This window comes from Aulonocara stuartgranti (genome assembly GCF_965226115.1).
Source record: "Aulonocara stuartgranti genome assembly, chromosome: 3".
NCBI lineage: Eukaryota > Metazoa > Chordata > Actinopteri > Cichliformes > Cichlidae > Aulonocara > Aulonocara stuartgranti.
The window spans coordinates 52525848-52549145 of record NC_138941.1 but is presented as its reverse complement, the minus strand read 5'-3'; the positions used below and the strand labels follow the sequence as shown (position 1 = coordinate 52549145).

At 39.5% G+C, this 23298-nt stretch overlaps 1 protein-coding gene and 1 long non-coding RNA gene across 3 annotated transcripts; one reads left to right on the top strand and one right to left on the bottom strand.

The window, feature by feature from the left end:
* The first annotated feature begins 1524 nt into the window (after window positions 1-1524).
* On the top strand, window positions 1525-2222 carry LOC309703781. The gene is made up of 3 exons (XR_014276033.1): window positions 1525-1808; window positions 1894-2010; window positions 2142-2222. It is a non-coding gene; the product is annotated as an uncharacterized lncRNA (long non-coding RNA).
* An 867-nt stretch (window positions 2223-3089) lies between these two features.
* LOC309704009 (uncharacterized protein) lies at window positions 3090-8027 on the bottom strand. 2 transcript variants are annotated; one of them, XM_082528959.1, is made up of 4 exons: window positions 7984-8027; window positions 4713-4768; window positions 4246-4605; window positions 3090-4126 (listed from the first exon to the last, which is right to left on the bottom strand). In XM_082528959.1, the coding sequence occupies exons 1-4, from the start codon at window positions 7992-7994 to the stop codon at window positions 3864-3866; spliced, it is 690 nt and encodes a 229-aa protein (XP_082385085.1). In that variant the 5' UTR covers window positions 7995-8027; the 3' UTR covers window positions 3090-3863. The 2 variants fall into 2 exon arrangements, with proteins under 2 accessions (XP_082385085.1, XP_082385084.1); XM_082528958.1 differs by lacking the exon at window positions 7984-8027 and adding an exon at window positions 6612-6677.
* Window positions 8028-23298: the final 15271 nt, after the last annotated feature.

Here is a 23298-nt window from a genome sequence, read left to right as displayed (position 1 = left end):
TACTGGAGTGAGAGGCGGTGGGCTGGGGCGGGTATCCTAGTATCCCCTTGGCTTGCTGTCTGTACGTTGGGGTTTCTCCTAGTGGATGAGAGGTTTTGTTTCCTTGGCTTCAGGTTGGGGAATGGGTCTGTGGTTATGCGCCAAGTAGAGGTTTAAAGTACTCAGTCTTGTTGGAGTTCCCGTTGGGGTGCTGGAGGGTGCTCCGCCTAGGGACTGTGTTGTCCTACTGGCCGACTTCAATGCTCATGTGGGCAACAGCAGTGAGACCTGGAGGGATGTGATTGGGAGGAACGGCCTCGCGGATCTGAACCAAGTTGTGTGTTGTTGTTGGACTTCTGTGCAAACCACAGTTTGGCCATGACGAGCACCATGTTTGAACATAAGTTTGGCCATAACTGCACATGGGAGTGTGTGGGAGGAGCTTGGAGAGGCCATGAAAAAGACTTTTGGACTGCCTCAAAGAGAGGTAGTGATGCTGCACTGGTCCCTCGAGCTAAGTGTTAAAAAGAAGCTCTCAATTTACCAGTCAATCTACGCCCCTACCCTCACGTATGGTCACGAGCTGTGGACAGTGACCAAAAGAACGAGATCGTGAAGGGTGGCTGGCCTCTCCCTTAGAGATAGCGTAAGAAGTTCGGCCATCTGGGAGGGGCTCAGAGTAGAGCCGCTGCTCTTCCGAATAGAAAGGAACCAGTTGAGATGGTTTGGGCATCTGACAAGGATGCCTCCCGGGGTGGATGAGGTATTCTGGGTATGTCCCACCGGGAGGAGACCTGTTTGTGTTATTCACTCTGTCATTCATATTCTGTTGTGTGTCCCCACAAACCACTTTTCACAAACAGAACTCTTGCATCCTTTTTATTTCCTTGGTGGAAGCTAAGTACTCTAACTGCTCTTCACAGCGATTTTTATTGTCCTGAATGTACTCAGTTTTACAAGCTTCTATTACTAGTCTTTTTAAAGTTGTCTGTAAAAGTTAACAATAAATACCATTTTAGTTGTCATCATTGTGCTTGTGACTTACCATGTGAGGCAGCTTGCTAAGTTTACCGCCATTCTGGCCGACAATTCCAAGACCATTTGGTGATGGATCTTTTGTATTAAAAAAAAAGTATGACGATTTTTTTGGTCTAAATGTAAAGTTAACAAAACTGACAACTTAAGACAAATCTTTTTTACCTTCTGTGTTGTAATCTTTAAAATTTTCATAAATTTGAAATTTCACTACAACGTCAGGAGTTTGTTATGAGGTGTTGCAAAGTTCAGTACAGTTCAGTTGTATTTATACAGCGCCAAATCACAACAACAGTTGCTTCAATGTGCTGTATAGTATAATAAAATAATACAAAGTGAGCTCACACTCAACTAAACCCCCTTTGAGCATGTACTTTGTCACAATGGAAACGTAAAATTCCCTTTAAAGTAGTGATGTGACGTTCTGTATCGAGGCTTCGAAGCTTGTGTCGAGTAATGGAGGGGGCGTTTCCGCGATGTGCGTATCGAGGCTTGCTTCATTTATGGGAGGAGCTGAAAATGATGACGTCCGAAGCCTCGCTGCCCGGCTGTACCACGTGACTGGTTCATGAAGTGGTTCGAACTTTGCCGTGAGATATGACAGCGATATAAACCCCTCAGACTTCATTCAAAATGTGGGTGTTTGATGGAGAGTTGCGGTTAGTGAGAGTTTGGAGACAGTTTGGAGGTTTATGAGAGTGAGGAGAGAAAGTCAGGAGAGAATGGAGCCAGCTAAGAAGAGGAGGATGTCCTCCCCTGTGTGGGAACATTTTGATCCTATTCCTCCCAACAAGGTATGTAAATTTCTACAGAAGATGTATTTTCATAATACTGATGGTGCAATACAATTTATGTTAAGCAGCTTTACTTTTGTACAAGGTGAAGTGGTTGCTATGTGCCAGGGAGCTGGGATATAGCAACAACACCTCATCCATGCTTAGGCACTACAGAGCTTTGCATGAGAATAAGGGAACACCGATTGTGGAGCAAGACCAGGTGAGCCATCAAATGCCATCATAATATAGCATGCTGTAATGTTACTAAATGATATAACAATATTATACAGCTGTAGTAAGTTACGTGTGTGATATTTATATTTGTGCTTTGTCTTTATTGTCTTTCCTCAGGAGAACAATCTCAAATAGATGAAGGCCTGGTTAGCATGGTGATTGAGGACTCCCAGCCATTTAGCATTGTGGAGGACAAAGGATTCAAAAGATTTGTTAAATCATTAAATCCTAGCTATGCTCTCCCCACTAAAGGTTATAAAAGCAGTGAAAATGTAGTTTTTACTGAATAGAATATGGGCAGGACTGACGCCTCAGTGTGTAGCTGTCCATACCTCAACGTTACAAGAGCACAACCACTGTCCATACCCCAACCACACCTCACCTCACAGTAAATGATTATTTCCATTTTAAGCATTTCCAAATGATCATTTTCCATACTGCCAGTATAAATATACACAGTATACTGCCATCAATACAATATAGATGTTTTACACACTCCTTTTGTTGTTGACATTTACAGGCTGTGTGCAAAAGGCCACACACTTCAAATTCATGCCAACTAATATTTTTACATCCAGTAGGTGTCCTACTAGAGCAAATGAAGCTTCAAGAAGCTTTGCGCTGGGGTGAACCAATTGGATGAAAAGCTTCAGTGCTTCATGAAGCTTCATCTGCCCATCACTACTTTAAAGTGGGAGAAACCTTCTGCAGAACCAGGCTCAGGGAGGGGCAGTCATCTGCCACAACTGGCTGACAACAACTATAACCAGTTAGAACCAGTTCAAAACCAGTTAAAGTGGTTCTCCAGAGGCCTGGTAATGAACTAATCATGTGATTCAGGTGTGTTGACCCAGGGTGAGATCTAAAACCTGCAGGACACCGGCCCTCAAAACCTGAAGTTCAACACCCCTGATTTATGTAAACAACTGCAGCTGTTCCCATCATGCCGCAGTGTTTTTCGACAGAAAGTGTCACCACCATTGTTTGTGTTGTTGATCAAAAAGATCGATCATTTTATTTTATGAAAGCAGAGACAGAAGCTGATAGCAGAAAAACTCAGCAGAATCAAGTGTTAGATTTTCAGTGCTGAGAGAGAAAAAGTCATTTCAACGCCAACTAAATATTCTTTAAGTAGAATAATGTTACGATTAAGAGTTGGCGTAAACAACTTTGTTGCTTTATATGTACACATTCAGTGTTTTATATATTTTAAATAATTATCAAACTCCTGTCCTTCTTGTAATACACCTTGTAAAGTAATAGTACCAAACATGTTAGATTACACTTGGTATTATAGACCTCTTTAAGATCTTCTGACCCTTTGATAAAATGATTTGGACACACACATATACAGAAGAATCATAACTTCTTTCATATAAATAAGGACTTGTTTACAATATATACACATAAACATTAACTTTAGAAAAAGTAAATTCTACCTATGGTGATCCATAGTCAAATTATTAGGAGTTCACTGTAACACTTAGAATTCTTTTAACAACTTGAGTTCAGGCACATTTTAACCAGTAATAATTTATAACAGCTGATGGGAGAACAACAAGTGATTTCAATCACTCTGGATGCTAATGGACAAAAATTAAAGATTCCTCATACCATATCTAACAAAAACAAATGTTAGAACCAAAAGAGGAAGGAAATATTATTAATGATATACGTGACAAGAGCTTTGAATGTTTCCATCAGTGTTTTTGATGATGGCTACAGACTGCAGACAGTGTTTCTCAGCTCTCACTGAGGTTGATGCTCCCACAAATCTTCCACTGCAGACCCAGCTGTTAACATGACAATCTTTGGAGTTCAGGGAAGTCATGTCCACACTCAGAAGATGATGGATGTGGCTTCTAATGAAGCAGCAAGGTGAGTGGCATCTGAATTATTCAAGTTGACTACTGCTTCACTGCATTCGCTGCCTAGGCGGTGACTGTTTAGATTTAGGTTATGTTTTCGTTTTATGATTTTATAACAGAGTTTGATCAATAAAGCTGCTGCTGGCAGTATAAGTAAAGGATACAGGTTGAGCCATCCTCGACTCTCTGGTTGTGTGTTCACTGTTGGACTTGGACGTTTGGGGTCATCCGAAGCTAACAAAAAGGACACAAGATGCATTTCTTTAATGTGAATAGTTAGTCTACATATCAACCAAAGTAAATTATCCCAAGGTTCAGGTCAAATTTGATACTCATTCCACTAAAAAACTTACCACTGATGCTGAGTCTACATCTGGCTGAGCCAAAGCCATAATCTGTGTTCAGTTCACACAGGTACAGACCCGAGTCATCAGTCCTGAGTCTAAACAGTTGAAGTCTGATTCGTCCTTCTCTGAGGGCGTCTTTGTCACTCTCAATTCGTCCTGAAAACTTTTCATCCTGAGACTCTGACACCTCAACACCTTCTTGAACACGATACAGGACTGAATCTGTACGCTCAGTTATCAGTTCACAGAGGACGTTGAGAGTTTTGGTGGATCTGTCAGGTTTGGTGGTGAACGTCCACTCCAGTGTGATGTTGTGGTTCTCCTCTGCCTGATAGCAGGTCTGTGTCACATTGACTACAAATGATCCTGTTGAGGAGACAGAGAGGGAAAGAGAGGAGCAGACACACTGAGAACTGGAACAAATCTGTTGTTGAGCATTATTTGGAGTTCATAAAGTGAAGCTGTAAACTAACCAGAGACACATGAGGTGAGGATGATGAGTAGCAGGATCCTGCAGATCATCTTCTCCCTGTGAGAGGAGACAGAGCAAGAAAGAAAATCTACAGTCTGACTCAAGACATCACTCATGACAATATCTGATCTGGTTTATGATCCTGATTGGAAAAAACATGATAGTATCCTCTAAAAAAAGAAAGCTCACTTAAGTTTATCATGTTTCTATTTATTTAAATTTTTTAGAATTCCCGTACATCATGCTTTTAAACTACAATCAAGAAACATACTGAGCCTACCAAATACTACACCAGCAAGAGCTGCTATGCAATGGAAACATATGCCATGTAGAACAGTTTGAGTGGAATTTGTAGGAGATAAGAAATTTCACCAACTGAATTGTTGCAACGATGGGATCTTATTACAGAAGCTCTTTAGAACAAACCATTGTTTCACAAATGCTTTTAAAGGCAGACTCTATGGCTAGATGCTTGATTTCATATACGTGTGACTTAAGGGTTGAAAAACTTTTGAATGGCGTCTTTCAGTGTTAAAGAGATATGATGATTACTTCCAAAACCTGCCCTATATAGACTCATCCGGTCGAAAGTCAGTGTCCTCATTAGCCAGGGTTATATGACTGATCCAGAAGCACTACACTTATGTTAACCAAATAACTGATTTGGATTTTAGTTGGAGTAACAAATCAGCAGTGGTGGTGTTCAACTTTTTTATTGCTAAACCAGACTTAATTTCATATATAGTTATAGAAGCCTAAGATAGGTGTTTAGCTGAGGAAGTACAGTTGCCTGGACCCCCACTAATGCTGCTGACTAACACCCCCACCTTCATTCATCCAGTCACATGTGAAATTTTCAGGGTGACAGATTGAAAAACATATGAGTCACAAAGTCACTCTGTTTTGGATAAGCTACCGTGAATGGAGTTTAATATTTTGTCAACACAACAGCATCAAATTTTATTTGAAAAAAAAAGAAAAAGAAAAACCATTAGGATGTGACCTTGATGTGTGTTTCTTTTCTTTTCTGTTTTATTTTAATAAATCGCCATTAGTCACTCTTTATTTTCACTTTGAAACAATCATTCACACTATTGACAGCTACACATTTAATAACAATGAAAAGTTTACTTAAAACAATGAGCATTAATTTTTTAGAATGAAAATTTTATAATAGTCTCTTTTGCTGAACACCTGACTGCAGTGCATAAGGTAAGTTGTTAAGGGCTTTAATCCTGAGCATACTTTGGAAATATAATACACAGGCAGTAAATACATCGTCCTTCCCGGAAGTATATCTGTTCTTTTTTTTAACACCAATGGAAGACGACTCAAATCCTTCATTCTTTCTGGATGAGTTTCTGCAGATAAGTTGTATTGTTGAACATAATAGATTTTCTGGATATTTAATATTTAGACCGAAAAATGAAGAAAAAAAAACATTTTCTGTCGCTTAGAAATGAATAGTTTTCCAGCTGTATTTTAATTAAAGGTGAAGGATTATTGGCAGTTAATATTACAAAATGTCGCTCTTTCCTATGTAGGTGGTTTGGTGTGAAAATGACTCAGAGGATAAGAACTTTGCATGAGGTGGGGGAGTCACATCAAAAATGATCAGCAGATTTTGTCCATCACATTTCTCTCTCAGTGGCAATTTTGCTAAAAGGAAACCCATTAATGAGCACACCTGTGATCTTTATAGGTTTTCAATGCATATTAACCAGAAGAGGTCACCACAAGAACAAAGACAAAAAGACACCCCCCCCCCCCACACACACACACACACACACACACACACACACACACACACACACACACACACACTACCTTCAAACCTATAACATCACCACCAAACATACAAACAAATGAACAAATGTAAGAGTAAAAAACTTCAGCTCACCATGTATTGGATATTTTCAAGAATAGCATTAAGTGTGGACGTGTCCAAAGTGATAGATGAGGTACTTTCAGTGTTTACAGCAGCATAGGACAAGTGGTGACAGGTCTTCAAACACAACTAAAACTTGTTGTTGGTTAGTGGATGAGGGCGTATATAGGGGCATATGCCTTTTATTATCACTGGAGCTTTCATGAAACACTCCACAAGGCTCAGTGACTATTTAAGGCTAAATGCACTGACAGCTGGGAGCTGCTTTGTTTTGCCAAAATAAAACAGTTTGTTTTGGGAATTAAACACAAGTCAGCCTCCATTAATGAAAATACTTGCTCTCCCTGTGCTTAGTTTTAGCTAAAAACATGCTGGTGGTTGCTAATCAAGCTCTTAACACGACATGAGCCTCCACCCTCCATAGCAGGATATATTTACCCGCAGCAAAATGCACTTAAAGAGCAAACTAAAAAAGGCTCCTTCAAGGTTGATGCAAAGGCTACTGTAAAGTTTTAAAAGAGCTATGTCGCTCTGTGGTTGTGTGCAAGCATGTGTAATCTGATGATTACATCAGATTTATCTTCATCTTAAATATTACTTAACTAATATGATAAAGGTCTAAGGTGGAGGCAGAATACTTTTTTACCCAATGTACTGTGTAAAAGCCACACAGAAAAAAGTCTCAGTGGACAGCTGCTTATATAAACATATAAAGCAGATATGTGAAAAAGAACTGAAGGAGAACTGAGAAGGAGAAACAGTAAATCTACCCAGCTGTCATGTTGTTGAGTTAACTTTTTTTTTCTCGTTCATTCCTGTCAGGCCAGTTTTCCAATCTGACCACGATCTCTCTCAACATAATTATGTTTATAGATCCTCACATCATCATCTGGGTACATATGTATACATAAATAAGTAAATCTGTTTTTTTTTTGTAAGGGTACTGACAATCCAAGTGTTTTTCAGATATGTTCAGTTTGACCCTTGCATTTAAAATCAATGTCATAATGTTTTAATACAAAGCAAATTAGCTATACATCATGTTTATCATCAACATTATTTCTTTTGATTTTTCCCTCACTGTTGTTTATTTTATTCTTTACACACATCATGGCCAAGAATGAAATCTAATGAAATGAATGAAAATTCCACCACTTTTTTTTATCATTCCTAAAATAACATTCATTTTGTACTTAAACTATTCCTGTTTTTTTTAATCATCTTTAACTTTCCAAAGATGAAATGTTAAGATTGCCTTGCTGAAACTTAGCTAATAGCTACAATTAAAACTTTAATTAAAATAATATTCTAACAAAATAAATTATGTAATTCTGTAAATATTTCATGAAACAATTTCTCTTCAATGAAATTGTTTGAAACTTACCAAATGTTCATCACCACCGTGCTTCAGTCTGCAGCTCACTTTCTTCTGTGCGATACTGCGCAACCTCTGTGGATTTTTATGTTTTGCCTGCAGGTGCCGACACGCCTTCGTGGTTTATACTGCGTTGGTTGAACAGAAAATGTGTTAGTTTTGAGTCCAACTCCTCATGACTTACTTTTAACACTTAGCAATGTGTTATTTAAAGTTTTAAACCTAAACATGGTTTGCTGAATTCTATACCCATACACACTAAAAAATGCTGGGTTAATTTCATAGCTCGACTTCTGGGTAAAAGCCTTAGGTTAACAAGTTGGGTTAGTTTGACCAAAAATGGGTTCAAAAATTGTGATTTAGGAGTTGGGTTGACAATGTGCTGGGTTCTTTAATGGCCTCCCTGGCTTGAATAATTAGGTTGGGTAGCTTTGATGAGATATTGGGTCAAAATATTACCCAATTGCTTGGGTTGAAGATAAGCCTCAGAAAAAGCCACATCATTCTTCACAAACTGGCATTTTCAACTAGACTGTGACCAGATCAGACTTCACTGGACCACTACTATGAAATAAAAAACAGTAAGTAAAAAGTGAATTCTAACAGTCTGAAAATCATAGTTGTTTTTTTTTAATAATTACAATTTACTGATTTATTCTAGATCTTTACCTACTCATTGGAGGCATTTGTACAGATAACACCAGCTAGCTTGTGATGGAGAAAGCTATAGTTATTTCTACTTAAAAATGCTTGATATCATCTTTTAAATATATTATTTGAAATGAGGTTGAAGTTGCTCTGTTTTACAAACAATTTAGAGATCACTGTATCTAGAACAAAGAAAGCATTAGACTCGGTGTTGCATTTGTTGAAAAAAGGTCAAAAGAAAAGAAAAAGGAACCCATTCTATCTAAACTATTTCATTTAATTATTTAATTTACCCTAAACTATCTATGGTAATAACAGCATATTTTCATTTTAAACTTTAAAGGCAAATATTATTCGTCCAATTTAGATTTAAAAAAAGATAGATAGCACTAATACTTTGACCCCTTTTTTCCCCCTCGTTCACTAGACCACGCAAAGGGCACGCACATCCCCTTGCTTAGCTAGATTGTGATGGCGACAGCAACATAGGCAACATACATCTTTAACAAATGAATGCACATTATATATCTCGATGCATGCTCAATCATCCAGGTAAGTAAATCCCGAAAGGTTGTTTCTGTTCATCTGGACGTAGCGTTTTCAGTGGGAGAAACGTTTCCTCACTCATCCAAGTGACTTCTTCAGTCATATGCACACTATAGATGCATAAATAATAACATTTGTTGTAAATCTATGGAGAAGTTGGCAAAAAGGTTTCTACAACCTTGTGACAGTATAAAGTGTGTGAAACATGATACTTGATCTTGACATAGTCCATCTCCTAACAATTAATTGCAAACATTCACAACCACTGGTCTGCTTCATTGTTGTTTTGTCCTCTCTGAAAAAATGTCAAGCACAGTGTTCAAGCTCACCGCTCCAGGATTACAGACAACTTGACATTATTCAAACAACTGCAACACATTTGTGAAATTTTACTTTACACTTAAACCCCCACGGACTGCCATTTGGCTTTTCTACCTTTAAAACCCGGAGAGCAGCCAAATGGCTTTTAGCTAAGCTTTAGCTTCAGCCAACTGGAAGCTAAATTGGCTAGTCATTCATATGTATATTAGGTTGTTAGCTGGGAATTCTGGAGGGAGGGGAGTGGGGGTGTGTGATTGAGGGCGTGGGGGAGCTGCTAAAAGCTGTGCACTTCCTTTTGTGTTTCATCTTGATGCATTGTCAATCATCCAGGGAAATAAATCTCCAAAAGTCACCAACTTGGAGTGTTTCAGTTTGCCATCTTAGGGAGAAATCAACACACATGGGTGTATGCCCTTTGTTGCTGAGATTTATTGATAAAAACAGTACAAAAAACCAACCATTTGTACACATATTTACAAATAATAATAAAAAGTGAGTGAGTACAATTCAACATTTTCAGCAATCACTCACAATCCTGGCACTGCCATGGTATCTGTAGTCTGCATTTACCACATGTGTATCTTTTGCAGTGAACACATCGCACAGTGGCATGATTGTTCACAGGAAGCTCTGAAGGCGACTCGAGATACTTCTCCTGGCCTTAGCCGTTGGCTCTCCATCTGCAGCTTACGCTTCTATTTCATGTTATTTCCTTTTTCATTTCAAACAAGTAAGTGGATGTAGTTAGTAAGTAAGATATTTCAGACATTATTCTGATACAGAGGAGGAGATACTGGAATTATAATTAGTATCTATGCATGCATTTGTGATTTTGTTTGACCTTCCCATTGCTCACAATTTGAATTTGTTCACACTGCAGATGAGGAGACTGCTTCTCCACCGAAAAAGAGAGCTTGTTTGGGGACTGAGACAGCGAAAGATGGCACAGTGTGGCGTGAAGAACATGTGGGGACCTGTCTCCCTTTCACCCCAATAGAAGCGTATGCTGCAGATGGAGAGCCAACGGCTAAGGCCAGGAGAAGTATCTCGAGTCGCCTTCAGAGCTTCCTGTGTTTCATCACTCTTGACATGCTTCGTAGCATTCAAGAATGGACTATTCAACATGCACAGCAAACGGAGCATGTTCATTGGTTCATGGACTTCCCTGAACTAATGGCATTTATTGCAATTGTGATCTTGCGGGTCTTTACTGACCCTTTTCTTTTCTTTTGTTTAAAAATTTCAAGATGTTTCAGCCCTGGTAGAACACATAGGTCAGCAGCTGGATTTCTGAAGGAGTGTCTATGCAATGTCAGGAAAAGGCTTGATGATCAAATTAACAAGGGCTCATTTAGCTATGATGGAAGCGTAACATGTTGCTCATAAAGGTGCATGAATTGGTCTGAGAGGGAGATTCCCTCTTGACACTTTTCCAAAGTTTTGATGTGTGTTGAATATTTTTTTCTTTTTTTATGTTAAGAGTTTTTACATGTAATTTCTTCTAAAACAGAGCCGGCTTTACATAACGTGTTTTCATTTTTATTAACATGTACATGTGCTGTAACCAAAGGCTGATTTGAAGTAATGGATATAATACAATGAATTTTATACCTTTTCTTTTGCTTGCATTTTACTTTTATTTATATATTTTGTGTGAATTTTGCTTTCTTTATTCTATGTATCGTATGGGAATAAAAGCAGTTTTCAGACAATCTGTTTTGAATGTAGTTTTTATATGCTGAATTTTATAGTATGTAGGAATCCCTTTTTTGACCTTATTAGACAGATAAAGTGAAGACTGACAGCAAAGTGAGAGGGCAAAGGACCACAGGTCAGACTCGAACCTGGGCTGACCACTCAGCCATGCGGCATACTGGCCCCTGCTTATCCAACTGAGCTGAATTTAAATAGAACCTATACATGTTAATGGTTGAAACCTGTGATGGGTTATGAGTTTCAACCCAATTTTTGGTAACCTCAACTTTAAACATTGGTAAATTTAACTCAATTTGTGGATAATTGTCCTAACCCATTGTGCTGGGCTGAAACACGCCCAGTGCTGGGTTTGACCAGCACTAGGTTACAAATTGGTTTTGTTTTTTTTTTGTTTTGTTTTTTTGTTTTTTTTTTTGTGCCTGTCCCGTTTGGCTCTTTTGCCATAAGAATTGTTGTCTAAAGGCAAAGAAAGATGCCCAACGGATTTACTTTACCAAATTGACCATCCCAGCCTTGCCATAATGGTCCATTTGATTCACCTTTTACTGTTTATTTTATTTTCACTTACTGAATATGGGACAGACTTGACTGGGGGAAAGAAGGGGAGAAAGAAAGAGGGAAAGAGAAACAGCTGAGAAGAGGGACGGGGGAGAAGGGCAAAAACCAAAAACCAACAGAATGAGCAGAAAAAGAAAAAAAAGAAGAAAAAAAGAAAAAAGAAATGCATATATCAATCACCTGGGTCACCTGCTGAGAAAGAAAAAAGAAAACAAGCAGAAGAGAACAAGAGTAATAGAATAAACAACATCACAATGATATATGGGAATATGACAGTAAATACTAAATATTAAACATTATTGTGCAGCACATAAGATCAACAGAACACAGTGTGCTTTGAGGTAGGAGCCAAAAAGGGTGTAGTTTGTGGGTGTGATCACCCGTGTGTACACCTGTGAGCATGGACGCGCTTGTTTTGTTTTTTTTAAAAGGTTCCTTCATGTAATGATCTGCTAGAGGGTGTGGGGGGGCCACAGCCCCGTCCTCCAGGGCATGAAGCAGGTATGGAGGAGATCAAAACTCCAGACATCCAGAGGCCCCCAGAACACAAGAGACCAAGGAAGACCAACAGAGGGGCAGCCGCGCCACTGTCCCAGAAAGAGCTGGGGAGAGTCCCAGATGAGGGCTCACTCAGCAGCCGCGGAGCAGAAGCCAGGGGGAGTTGCAGTGACGTGCCCGTGAGCTCCGCCGGCAGCCAGCTGTGCCTGAGTGACCGAGCCCCAGGCCGAGAGGCCGGGGGCACCCCACCTCCGAAGTGAAATTGGGTTATTTTTAACCAACCATTTTTTAGTGTGTAGATATGCATTTAATCACTTTTATTATCAAATAAAATGCATAAACAGGAAATTGTAAAAGGCTTGGACACATTAAGGAATTTGCTGTGTTTAATGTGTAATACTGTGATTTATTTTTATTTTACCAGATTTAAATGTTACATCAGGTCATTTGAGTGGACCACAGCTGCTGTACAGAGCTAACTGTAGGTTACAGGTTATGTAACCTACAGTTTGCAGTTTCCTGTTTGTACTGTTTTGTGTTCACTGATCTGTGAAAAGATGGATTCTCATGATACTGAGTAGAGTTATAAGTAATACTGGCTCATCAGTTTAAAATTGCTAACAGTATTGTCATCTAGCTCATGTGTAGCTGGATTTCTGTTAATTAAGGTTTAACCCTAATCATATATGGGCTGGTCTGAACTAGAATTTCAGGTAAATACATTTTCTTCGTTAAATGCTTATTTAAGTTGGGAATCTCAGTGTTTACTGAGATTAACATTATTTCCCTTAGTCTGTCATGTAAAATTTTGTAGATAACAATAATTTCAGTTTTATTTGGGTGTTTGTATCCCTCAGCTTAGCTCATTAGAGTCTGGAGAGTTTAGGGGATTTAATTTCACTCCATATTCAAAAGTGTGTCTCTTGATTTTGGCATCCAGTGGTGCAGTACCATTGAGTCCCCTACCAGTCAGTGAAGGTAGGGCTGCTGGCCCCAAGCTAAGATAAATGGATAGAGTTGAATTAAGACGGGCATCCAGTATAAAATGATGGTCAATTCAAACATGGAGATCATAAAGAATGGCTCTGTACTAAAATGCTCAGGGCTCAGGTTAACTATGACTGTCTCTAGTGCTGTTGGCCAACATGGTGCTGGAGACTATGCTATTTGGGGAGAGCATGCTAGGAGGGGGCGAGCGAGAAGAACGTTAGGAGTTTAGAGGTTAGAATAGGGACTTTAAATGCGGGGAGTATGACTTGTAAAAGGAGAGAGCTGGCTGATCACATGGAGAGATGAAGGTATATCTACTGTGTGTACAGAAGACTTGGATGAAGGGAAGAATGTCAGGAGCACTTGATTCAAAATGTTCTACCATAGTGTAGATGGGAAGAGAAACTTGATAAGGCTGATCTTGAAGGATGATTATATGTGTCAGACAAGATCATGAGTTTGAAGTTGAAGGCAGTGCGTATGCTGCACAAGTTCGATATCAGTGAGAGGATAAAGAAGAATTCTGAAAGTTGCATGAAGTGGTAGAGAGTGTCAACAGTGGGCAGGGAGAAATTGGTGTTTCAAGCAGATTTCAGTGGACATGTAGGTGAAGTGAACAGGGGTGATGAGGAAGTGTTGGGTGGGTGTAATGCAAATTAAGAAGGGAATTTAAAAAGGATAGATGGTTGTGGAATTTCTAAAAAGGTGGAAAACCTGTATTTCACATATCATCTTTAGCTGTAAGAGGACAAGGATGGATGGGAAAGTATAGGAAAGTATTCAAAGGATGAGGTAAGTGAAACAAAAAGTAAAAAATAAAAAGTGAGATGAAAAAGTGGGCATGAGCACTGGGAGTCTAGCGATATTGCAATAAGAGAGGTGGCAAATGCAAAGGAAATCCTTTTAGTGAGATGCATATATGTATGTATGCAGCTGAAACGGAAACTAAGGAAGAAAAAAGGACTTGTATTCTTTGGCTTGGTAGAGAGATCAAGCTGAAAAGTGACTATAGACGAAAATGAAAAGCTGAAGAGTGATTAAGCATAGAGCCAGAAATGTACTAACAACTCTGAAAGATAGTGGAAAGAGGATCAACAGAATACTTTGAGAAGCTGATGAATAAGGAAAGTTGGGCTAAGACAGGTGATGTTCAGTAAGCAGTTGTATGGCTTTCATCCTGAGAAAGAACACTACAAATGGGATGTTTCCTTCGAGATTGTTGATAGAGAATAAGGTTAGAAAGACTTTGTGAAGCTAGAAAATGGATATATAGGAATGAAGGACTATGATAATCTACAAAGAAGTCAGGCGCGGCAGAAAAGTATGTGCAGGTGATGTAGGACATATACTGTATATAGAGAGCAAGATAGTGTTGAGATTTACAGTAGGAGTGGCAGATTGATTCAAGATGGGGGTGGGTTTACATTAGGAATCTGCTCTAAACCCCTTCTTGTTTGCGATGAAGACTTAGAGGTTGATAGATAAGAAATAAGGCAGGAGTCTCTATGGTCCATGATCCACATGCTACTAAATAGTGTAGTGAGAATAGGTAGGGTAAGTAGAAGCAAGACAGAGAGTGGGTGGACATATGGACGGGGGTGATTTGTGACAGGATTGCAGCAAGACTGAAAGCGAAGATTTAAGAGATGGTTGTGAGAATGACCATTATGTATGGTTTGGAGATGGTCGTACTGACAAAAAGACAGCAGGCTGAGCTGGGGGTGACAGACATAAATTCAATTAATTTGATTTGGGATTCAGTTCTGGATTTAACAGGGAGCCAGTGAAGGGAAGCCTGTATAGGAGAAATATGCTCTCTCTTTCTAGTCCCTGTCAGTACTCTTGCTGGAGCATTTTGGATTAACTGAAGGCTTTTCAGGAAGGTTTTAGGACATCTTGATATTAACAAATTACAGTAGTCAAGCCTAGAAGTAATAAATGCATGAACTACGTCTTTATGTTTGTAAGACATTCCTGCAATTTAGCTAATTCGTGTGTGCTGTCTGGCTTGATGGATAGATAAAGTTGGGTGTCATCTGCATAATTGTGAAAATGCATGCTATGCCTTCTGACGATACTGCCTAAGGCAGGGGTGTCCAACTCCAGGCCTCAATGGCTGCAGGTTTTAGATATCACCCTGAGCCTGTACACTGTATTTGGAACAGAATATGAATTTATCATTTGATCTACACAAAGATTTACTTCACCTTCAAAACTGTCTTGCTTTGTACGATTACAAAGTTAGTTATCAAAAAATGTTGCTTTGTTTCAACATTTCACAAGCCAAACTCAATAAGTAATGTTACAAAGCAGAGGCTTCTGATTGTCTTACTACTGCTCTTATTTGGTAATGTGCAACCTAACCCAGGCCCTGAGCTCCAGTGTAGTCAGACACCATCTCAATTTGAATACTCACCTGGGTTGAAGATAGTTCATCTTAATATGCGCAGTTTGTTACCCAAGATGGATATGATCAAGATTTAGGTTCAATCAACAGATGCAGATATTGTCCTAATTTCCTCTTCTGCTTCTGCTCAATGTCTTTGAATGGTTGATACTGTGTATCATGCTTGTCTCAGGTTCATCACTAACTATAAATCTCAGACTCACCACTGTGAGTAATACTCTCAGGTAGGATAACCTGCTTTGGAAAGTCAGAGGAACTCTCATTTATACAGTTTTATATATGAGGCAATACTTGGGTTGCTACCTTCTTATGTTCCCTGCTTGCAGTGAAGCATGCTGGTCAGTATTCTTTTCATCCACATGATTACTTGTTGCTTTCATGGGCGGCCGTGGCTCAGGGGGTTGGGAATTGCATCTGTAACCGGAAGGTCGCCAGTTCGATCCCAGGGCTCTCTGTCCTGGTCGTTCTGTCCCTGGGCAAGACACTTTACCCTACTTGCCTACTGGTCTTGGCCAGAGTGGCCGATGGCGCGATATGGCAGCCTCGCTTCTGTCAGTCTGCCCCAGGGCAGCTGTGGCTACAACTGTAGCTGCCTCCACCAGTGTGTGAGAGTGAATGAATAGTGGTATTGTAAAGCGCTGTATAAATCCAATCCATTATTATCATTTCTGTTCCATTTGCCCAAACTGAATTTGGTAAAAGAGCTTTTGTCCATTCAGCACCCTTGGCTTGGAAGAAACTGCAGAACGACTGGGAAATGACTGAATTCCTTTCATTAAGTGCTTTTAAATCTAAACTAAGAATCCTTGAGGCCAAGTCCATAACATGCAACTGTTTAAATTGGATTGATTGTCATTTTAACCAAAGTTTTTTTTTTTTTCATTTATTTGAATTTCATTGAATTTCATTTTTTATTTATTTTTGCATGTGTTTTGTTGCTGCCTGTATTTAATTGAGTAATTTCTGTAACTGTGAGACACTTGCTGCTGCCTATCTTAGCCAAGTCTCCCTTGAAAAAGAGGTTTTTAATCTCAATGGGATCATCCTGGTTAAATAAAGGTTAAATAAATAAAAAAGAAAAAAAGAAAGTCCAGAGGAAGAATAACCTGGACCAGAAAGTGCCTTCTACCACTCCTCAGCTGCACACATGGGGCCACAACTGAGAAGCAGAAGCAGAACCCCCCCCCCCCTCAGAGGTGTCCAAATCGAGGCCTCGAGGGCCTGTATCCTGCAGGTTTTAGATGTGTCCTTGATCCATCACAGCTGATTTCAATGGCTACATTAGCTCCTCAACATGTCTTGAAGTTCTCCAGAGGCCTAGTAGTGAAATAATCATTTGATTTAAATGTGTTGACATTTAAAATCTGCAGGACACCGGCCCTTGAGGCCCTTGAGGCCTGGGGCCCGTTCTTCGTACCTCGCTAAGTAAGTTAGCTGGATTAGATTGTTGACGATTTTGCGTGATCCTGGATCGTTCGGTTCCCCGAAGCTCATCCGGGACTTGCTGTCATAGCAACAGAGCCGTAAGCGTAAACCTGCTCGGGAGCAGGTTTACTTTATGTAAACAGGATTAGATCGCGGCCACGCAGGTATGTCCGCTTCATTTATACGAAAGCAACAGCGATATTCCACCACTGTTTCACCATAAATAAATATTATCAATGTAACTAAAGATAATGCAGCACTTGATCCTTTTATTGATTTCACACAGATACATACAGGTCATTTCCTAAAAAAGGGAAATGTACAATAACATTCTATTACATGTATGTGATTATTACAGATGTAATTCATATTTCAGAGTAGTAATTGCAAATTACTTCGTGTAATCAAGATGGGAGACCACGGCTATAAAAGCGAAGGTGGATTTGGGAAGTCTGTGGCAGCCATGTCCTGTCCGTATACGCGAGAAACCCATTGCGGAAGGTGCAAGATTGATAAGGAGAGTTTTCAGAACTCAGCGTATATTGCGGGATAGACAGGATCCTTTAGCTCAGCGCGACAGTGTGCTCATAGAGAGATATCGATATTCCCGTGAGGGTATTATTTATTTAACCAACTTGTTGACGAGGGGGTGCAGGACCACCACCTGTCTTTTTTTGCTCTGCCCTTTTCTTGGTTGCTGTTATGAACAAACAAACAGATTATTCCAGGGTCTCTTTCCAAGAGACGAAAAGCAATATAAGTGATAAATATTACCATTCTGTAGAATGTTCTTATATTTTACTTTTACTTTTACTTGTTCCCATGTTCTAGTGGGTCCTGTTGTGGCTCTAATCTGAAAGGGGATATAATATAACATATTATAATATAATATAATGTAATATAATATTGGATAATATAGTGTGATATGATAAATCTACCCTACCGCCTACTGGTGTTTGCCAGAGTGGCCGATGGCGCAATATGGCAGCCTGGCTTCTGTCAGTCTGCCCCAGGGCAGCCGTGGCTACAACCGTAGCTGCCTCCACCAGTGTGTGAATGTGAGAGTGACTGAATAGTGGCATTGTCATGCGCTTTGGGTGCCTTGAAAAGCGCTATATAAACCCACTCCATTATTATTGTTATTATTAAATTACTTACGAGTTTAATTTGTCAGCAACTTTCTGCCAGCCCTCTCTCCTTGCTTTTGCAGCCTTTGCAGTGTTCCCTTGCGTTTTAATTAAACTCTGAAACTCCTGAAATCCCTCACTCAAGAGTTCTTGCTCTGCTGCCGGAAAATACCGAGCGCGCTCCTTCGACATTTTCGCCGACCAATCAGCGGGTTGCCGATCAATGTTTCTACTATCGATGCGTAGCCCCTTTTACGACACCCAGTGATGTCACATTACTGCGTCCAGCCGTACTAATCGTCAACAGCAGGTGTGTTCGGGGAACCGGATTAGCGAGCTCACGGTTAGCGCGATGGTTTGGTCTTGGATGTGTCATTTGATCTTGGATGTAGTGAGCGACGTACGAAGAACGGGCCCCTGGAGTTGGACACCCCTAAAACTTTGTCTCCCTCTCTTTTACTTTTTATTTATTCAATAACAACTAAATACCTCCCTTTTGGCCAGATGGTGGTGCTACAGGATTACTATCCAAAAGCCTCTGAACCATGCCAATAAATTACACATATATTACAACCATCAGTTCACTGGATCGAACATTTTGCCTGTTTATTTTTTTTATTCTTTCGTCAGTTTTATTTTAAATATCATAGATCAAACTTCTATACATATACTATATATACTCTATTTCCACTACTACTGCGTGATCTCAGTGAGCCCTTATGGTGCGATAATAGTTGTAACTAGTGATGGCCCGCTTGAAGCTGACGCTCCGGAGCGTGTGTCGAAAAAAACAACACACTGGTTCAGAAGCACTGTGTCGAGGCTTGCTTCGTTTGGCAAAAGTCACCTGACCAGTGACGTCCGAAGCTTCATTACGCACGTAACTGCTTCGGTACCTGATTCAAACGGATATAAGGAAGTGAATCATCCACGGGATTCGTGGAGTGTGTTGATGGTGACAGAGAGCGAAGAGGTGATCATTCCACTGACAGATATGGAGCCAGCGAGGAAGAGAGGACATTCTGGCGTGTGGGAATATTTTGAGTTGATTTTGCTCAATTCATTTTATCTGCCGAAGTGAAAAACTTGAAATGTCCAAAATCATGTTTTCATAATGGAAATATCATTACAGCATATGACTTTAGGAACACTTCCATGTGAATTAAAGCTAATGAAGACTACAACAATGTATTTGACACTATACGTACATTACATTGCTACAGTTTAGAAAATCATTTTGTTTATTGTTTTTAGGTGATAGTCTGCAGGACCCAGGAATACCTGCATATCTACCAGCTTGCAGTGTAGTTCTTGCACTCCACAGCCTCTTCTGTTCCATGCAAGTGGATTTTCTCCAGGGCAGGAGAAACTATTTCTAAGAAAAGAAACAGACTCAGCCAGCGCACAGTAACACTAATCCTCTTTTTAAATGTAAATAACAAAAGGGCTACCTTACATTGATCATGTTTTTACTTTGCAAGTTCTTGATTAGGGGTGGGTTTTGATTATCGCCTTTCTGATTACAATCCATGCTAAATTGAATAAAGTGATATTGATTCATTAAAATCCCGTGTCGATTTGTAAATTAACGTTATTATGCCTGAAACGCCAGCATCTCAGGTTAAACCTCACAACATGTCGTCAAACACCATGCAGCTAAAACAGTAACTGGGAGCAGGTTTACGGATTCTGCATACAAACGTGAACACAGAGCGCGGACCCGACGCGTCAGAATCAGATTTTGATGTGTCGTCGGGTCCGCGCTGTGTTTGCCTCTTTTTTTTTCCCGCTGGCTTCTGCAGCTGCAGGTTTCATAACTCTCTGTTTACATCTCTAATTAAGTCTCACATGTGTCAGCTTTCTTTTAATAGATACGAAATTATGGATATATACTGTTAAATGATCAGAATTGTAATATTTATGACTGAGGCAAAACTTTCCAGATTCCAATCAAATTGAATCGGATCCTGTATCGAATCAAAATGATTCTACAAATCAGTGACGATGCAGCCGTACTCAGCTCCCTAAGCATTTTCCCTTTCCAGTTCACAATCAATCCCACCCCTAGGTCAAAAATATGTATAGGACAATTGGCCTCATCTAATATTTTGTATGAACCTGTCCAGCTGTCCAGTGATTAAACGACAAGTAGATGGAGGCAGGACTTCACAGCAGGGGCATACTCCATAATGTGCTGTGTGTTATCATATGTATAATGTATATATTGCTCACTTATTGTATTTACCAACATCAAGGAGTTATGAGCAAAGAAAGGCCACACCATAGTGCATGTTTAAATAGGGAAAGTTTATTGATCAAAATGTATTACGCAGATACGCATTACATTTTTTTCAGCCCCCCAATCGAGAAAACAAACCAATTACATGTTCAAAGCAACGGAACGGTGGCCCAATATCAGAGAGAACTCCACTCTTGAGTGAGCAGTGATAATTGAGCAGTCCGTTTTATTTTGCAGATTCAAGCTGCTCTTCAAAATTTTCACCACCAGATGTCACCGGAGAGGACTGTGTTGAAAAGCTTCGAGTAATGAACCGTTTTTCAATACAAGCTTCAGTGCTTCGGAAAGCTTCATTTGGCCATCACTAGTCGTAACCATCTTACTGGCCATCTGTGCTTTGTTTTATGCACCTTTATTTAAGAGGGAATGGCGAAATAAGCTATTCCAGAGCTGCACAGAGCAAGAACCTTTGCCTAATGATAGAGGACGTGATCTCTATCAGCTGGACACGTATGAACTTCCAGGCTTGGTGCAACAGCCACTAATCTTACGAATGCCCCACCTTTCACTTTAAAGTGTCAATGGGGACGGTGGCTTTTTTTTTTTTGGGGGGGGGGGGGGGGGGGGTGTTTGTTATGCCTCACAACATGATCAAAGTTTTATCCATCAACTGGATTCTTTGGACAATACTTATGGCCTTTTAAATGCACAGCCTTCCTGAATGTATGCTTTCAATCTGTGGATTTTAAATAGACTGTTTTAATAGTGTTTGTAAATACAGAAGTGTATTACAAAAATTCAACACAAGTGGACAAGTGTCAAAATACGCAAATTAAATGGCTCTTGCGGAGTCTCACCACAAATATGTGTGTTTTACCAGGTTTCTGTCAAAACCTGGTAAAGGTGGGATAGAGTGAAACCTGTCTGTAATGTGTGCTTCTAAAGTTGCAGGGCTGGTGATACAGTGATGCCTTTTCAGACCATGTAAACAAAAAAGGGAACTCAGCCAATTAACTGTGTGAAACAGGAACTCTGTAAAGCATGGGTAGAGCAGGTCCTCTAACAATGGGAAGGTTGGTGGTTCAATCCCTGGCTGCAGTGTGCAAGAGATGTAACCCCAAGTTGCTCTCTGATGCATTAGTGTGAATGTTAAACTGCGCTTAAAGGGAAAAAAGTGCTTTTGTGAATGAGGCAAGTTGGATAAAACTCTTTGAGTAGTGACAAAGACACTATATAAGAACCAGTCCAGTTATCAAACACCTTGCTTTTAGAACAATGACCTATCAAAACATTAGGCACATGGCTCAACTTGCCCCAATGTTGGGGTAAAATGGGCCCTACAAGGGTAAATAAAACTGCACATTAAGGCTTGAGATAATTTCAAACTTTATTGAGCCTTCAGTTCAATAAAGGTAAAAATACATTTGTTTCCTGTTCATACTATAGAAACATTTTCAGTAAATATTAAATTGTGATTTTAGTGTGTTAGCTACAAGATGGACAAGAGGACTCAGAACACCACTCCCCCAAAAGGCAATGGGTAGCGTAAAATAACGCGTGTTGTGCAGCTCTCTCCATGTTCTTTCGTATGATATTTCATACTATATCTAATGACATTGTGGTTTCTTTAAAGTTTTTTTTTCCATGGTAGACTGCTAACAAGGGTCCAGGTCAAATGTTCAGGTGTCCTAGGTACTCATGTCCCCAGAAGCATATTATATTGTGAAGTTTGAAGACAATTCATAAAACATTGTGGGTAACATAAACTTTTATACTGATTTTCACATTTGGTGTGATCTTTATGTTGACCTCATTTTCACCAAAATCAAAACCACTCAAACTTATTGGTATCTACCATCACAAAATAATGTGATATAATATAATACTGACAACTGTCGAGCTAGACTGCTAACAATCAGAAAAACAAACAGAACCAACTACATACTCCCTTGGGAAGACTAATATGTGTATGGAGCTCAGTTTCATTTCCATCAATTGCTGCAGAGCATTGCTGCTCTGTTTAGATCATCTAAGAATGCAAAGCCTTTATCTTTTGCACTGTCTGGCCATCTTTAGCTTTTCTGTGGAATACTGGAAATGAACACTTAAACGCAGACGTTTCTAGGCACATAGTCTACATAAACTCTTTGGGGTTATATTCCAGCCACTGACTCAACTTGCCTCAATATCACTGTCACATTTTCCCCCCAAGCCTCATTTTTAAAAAAACTGTTTTCAGACAATGACCCAGATCCACAATTATCTTAAGACTGTGATCTAATTTTATAGCGTAACCTGACTGAAATTAACATGAAAAAATGAGGTAAACTTTCTTTCCTTAACAACAATAAAATAAAAATTTAGGTATTGTGACTTGAAATGACAAAAATGATTGCTGATCACTCTTTCCATGTGTTTGAGTCTAAGAAAGATTGATGATTATTGTAAGGTATTCCTCATTTGTGTTTGTGTGGTTAACGAGATACAGGAAGCGGTTTTAATTGCTGGCATGACTCTCCTACATGATTTCTACATTTTATTGTTAATCATGGAAAATCAAACTTATTTTCCAGTGTGTCAAATGCAGGACTAAGATCCAGTAATAAAAGTACAACAGAGTCACTATCAACAATACATAAAAGGTCATTAAAAACCCGTATTCTCTTATTTTACTAAATATAGATGTTACTCTTTTTTTAAATTCACATTTCAGCTGTAACACTAATAAGGTAGAAAACTGTGAGAATTCAGAGACTTCTGTGATTTATGTCCAACCTTTTTCAAAAGCTCAGAAGGACCTGCTCAGCGCTTGTTACTGAGCTCCTGTATTTCTCTTCAGAGCAGCAGGG

Bases quoted from the DNA above. Each gene is read 5' to 3' on its own strand.
- LOC309704009 (XM_082528958.1), bottom strand. From the start codon at position 6,640: ATGCTATTCTTGAAAATATCCAATACATG. The intron at 4,606-4,712 runs GTTAGTTTACAG...TCTCCTCAACAG, and splicing joins CCTCACCTCATGTGTCTCTG to GATCATTTGTAGTCAATGTG. The intron at 4,127-4,245 runs GTAAGTTTTTTA...CCTTTTTGTTAG, and splicing joins ATGTAGACTCAGCATCAGTG to CTTCGGATGACCCCAAACGT.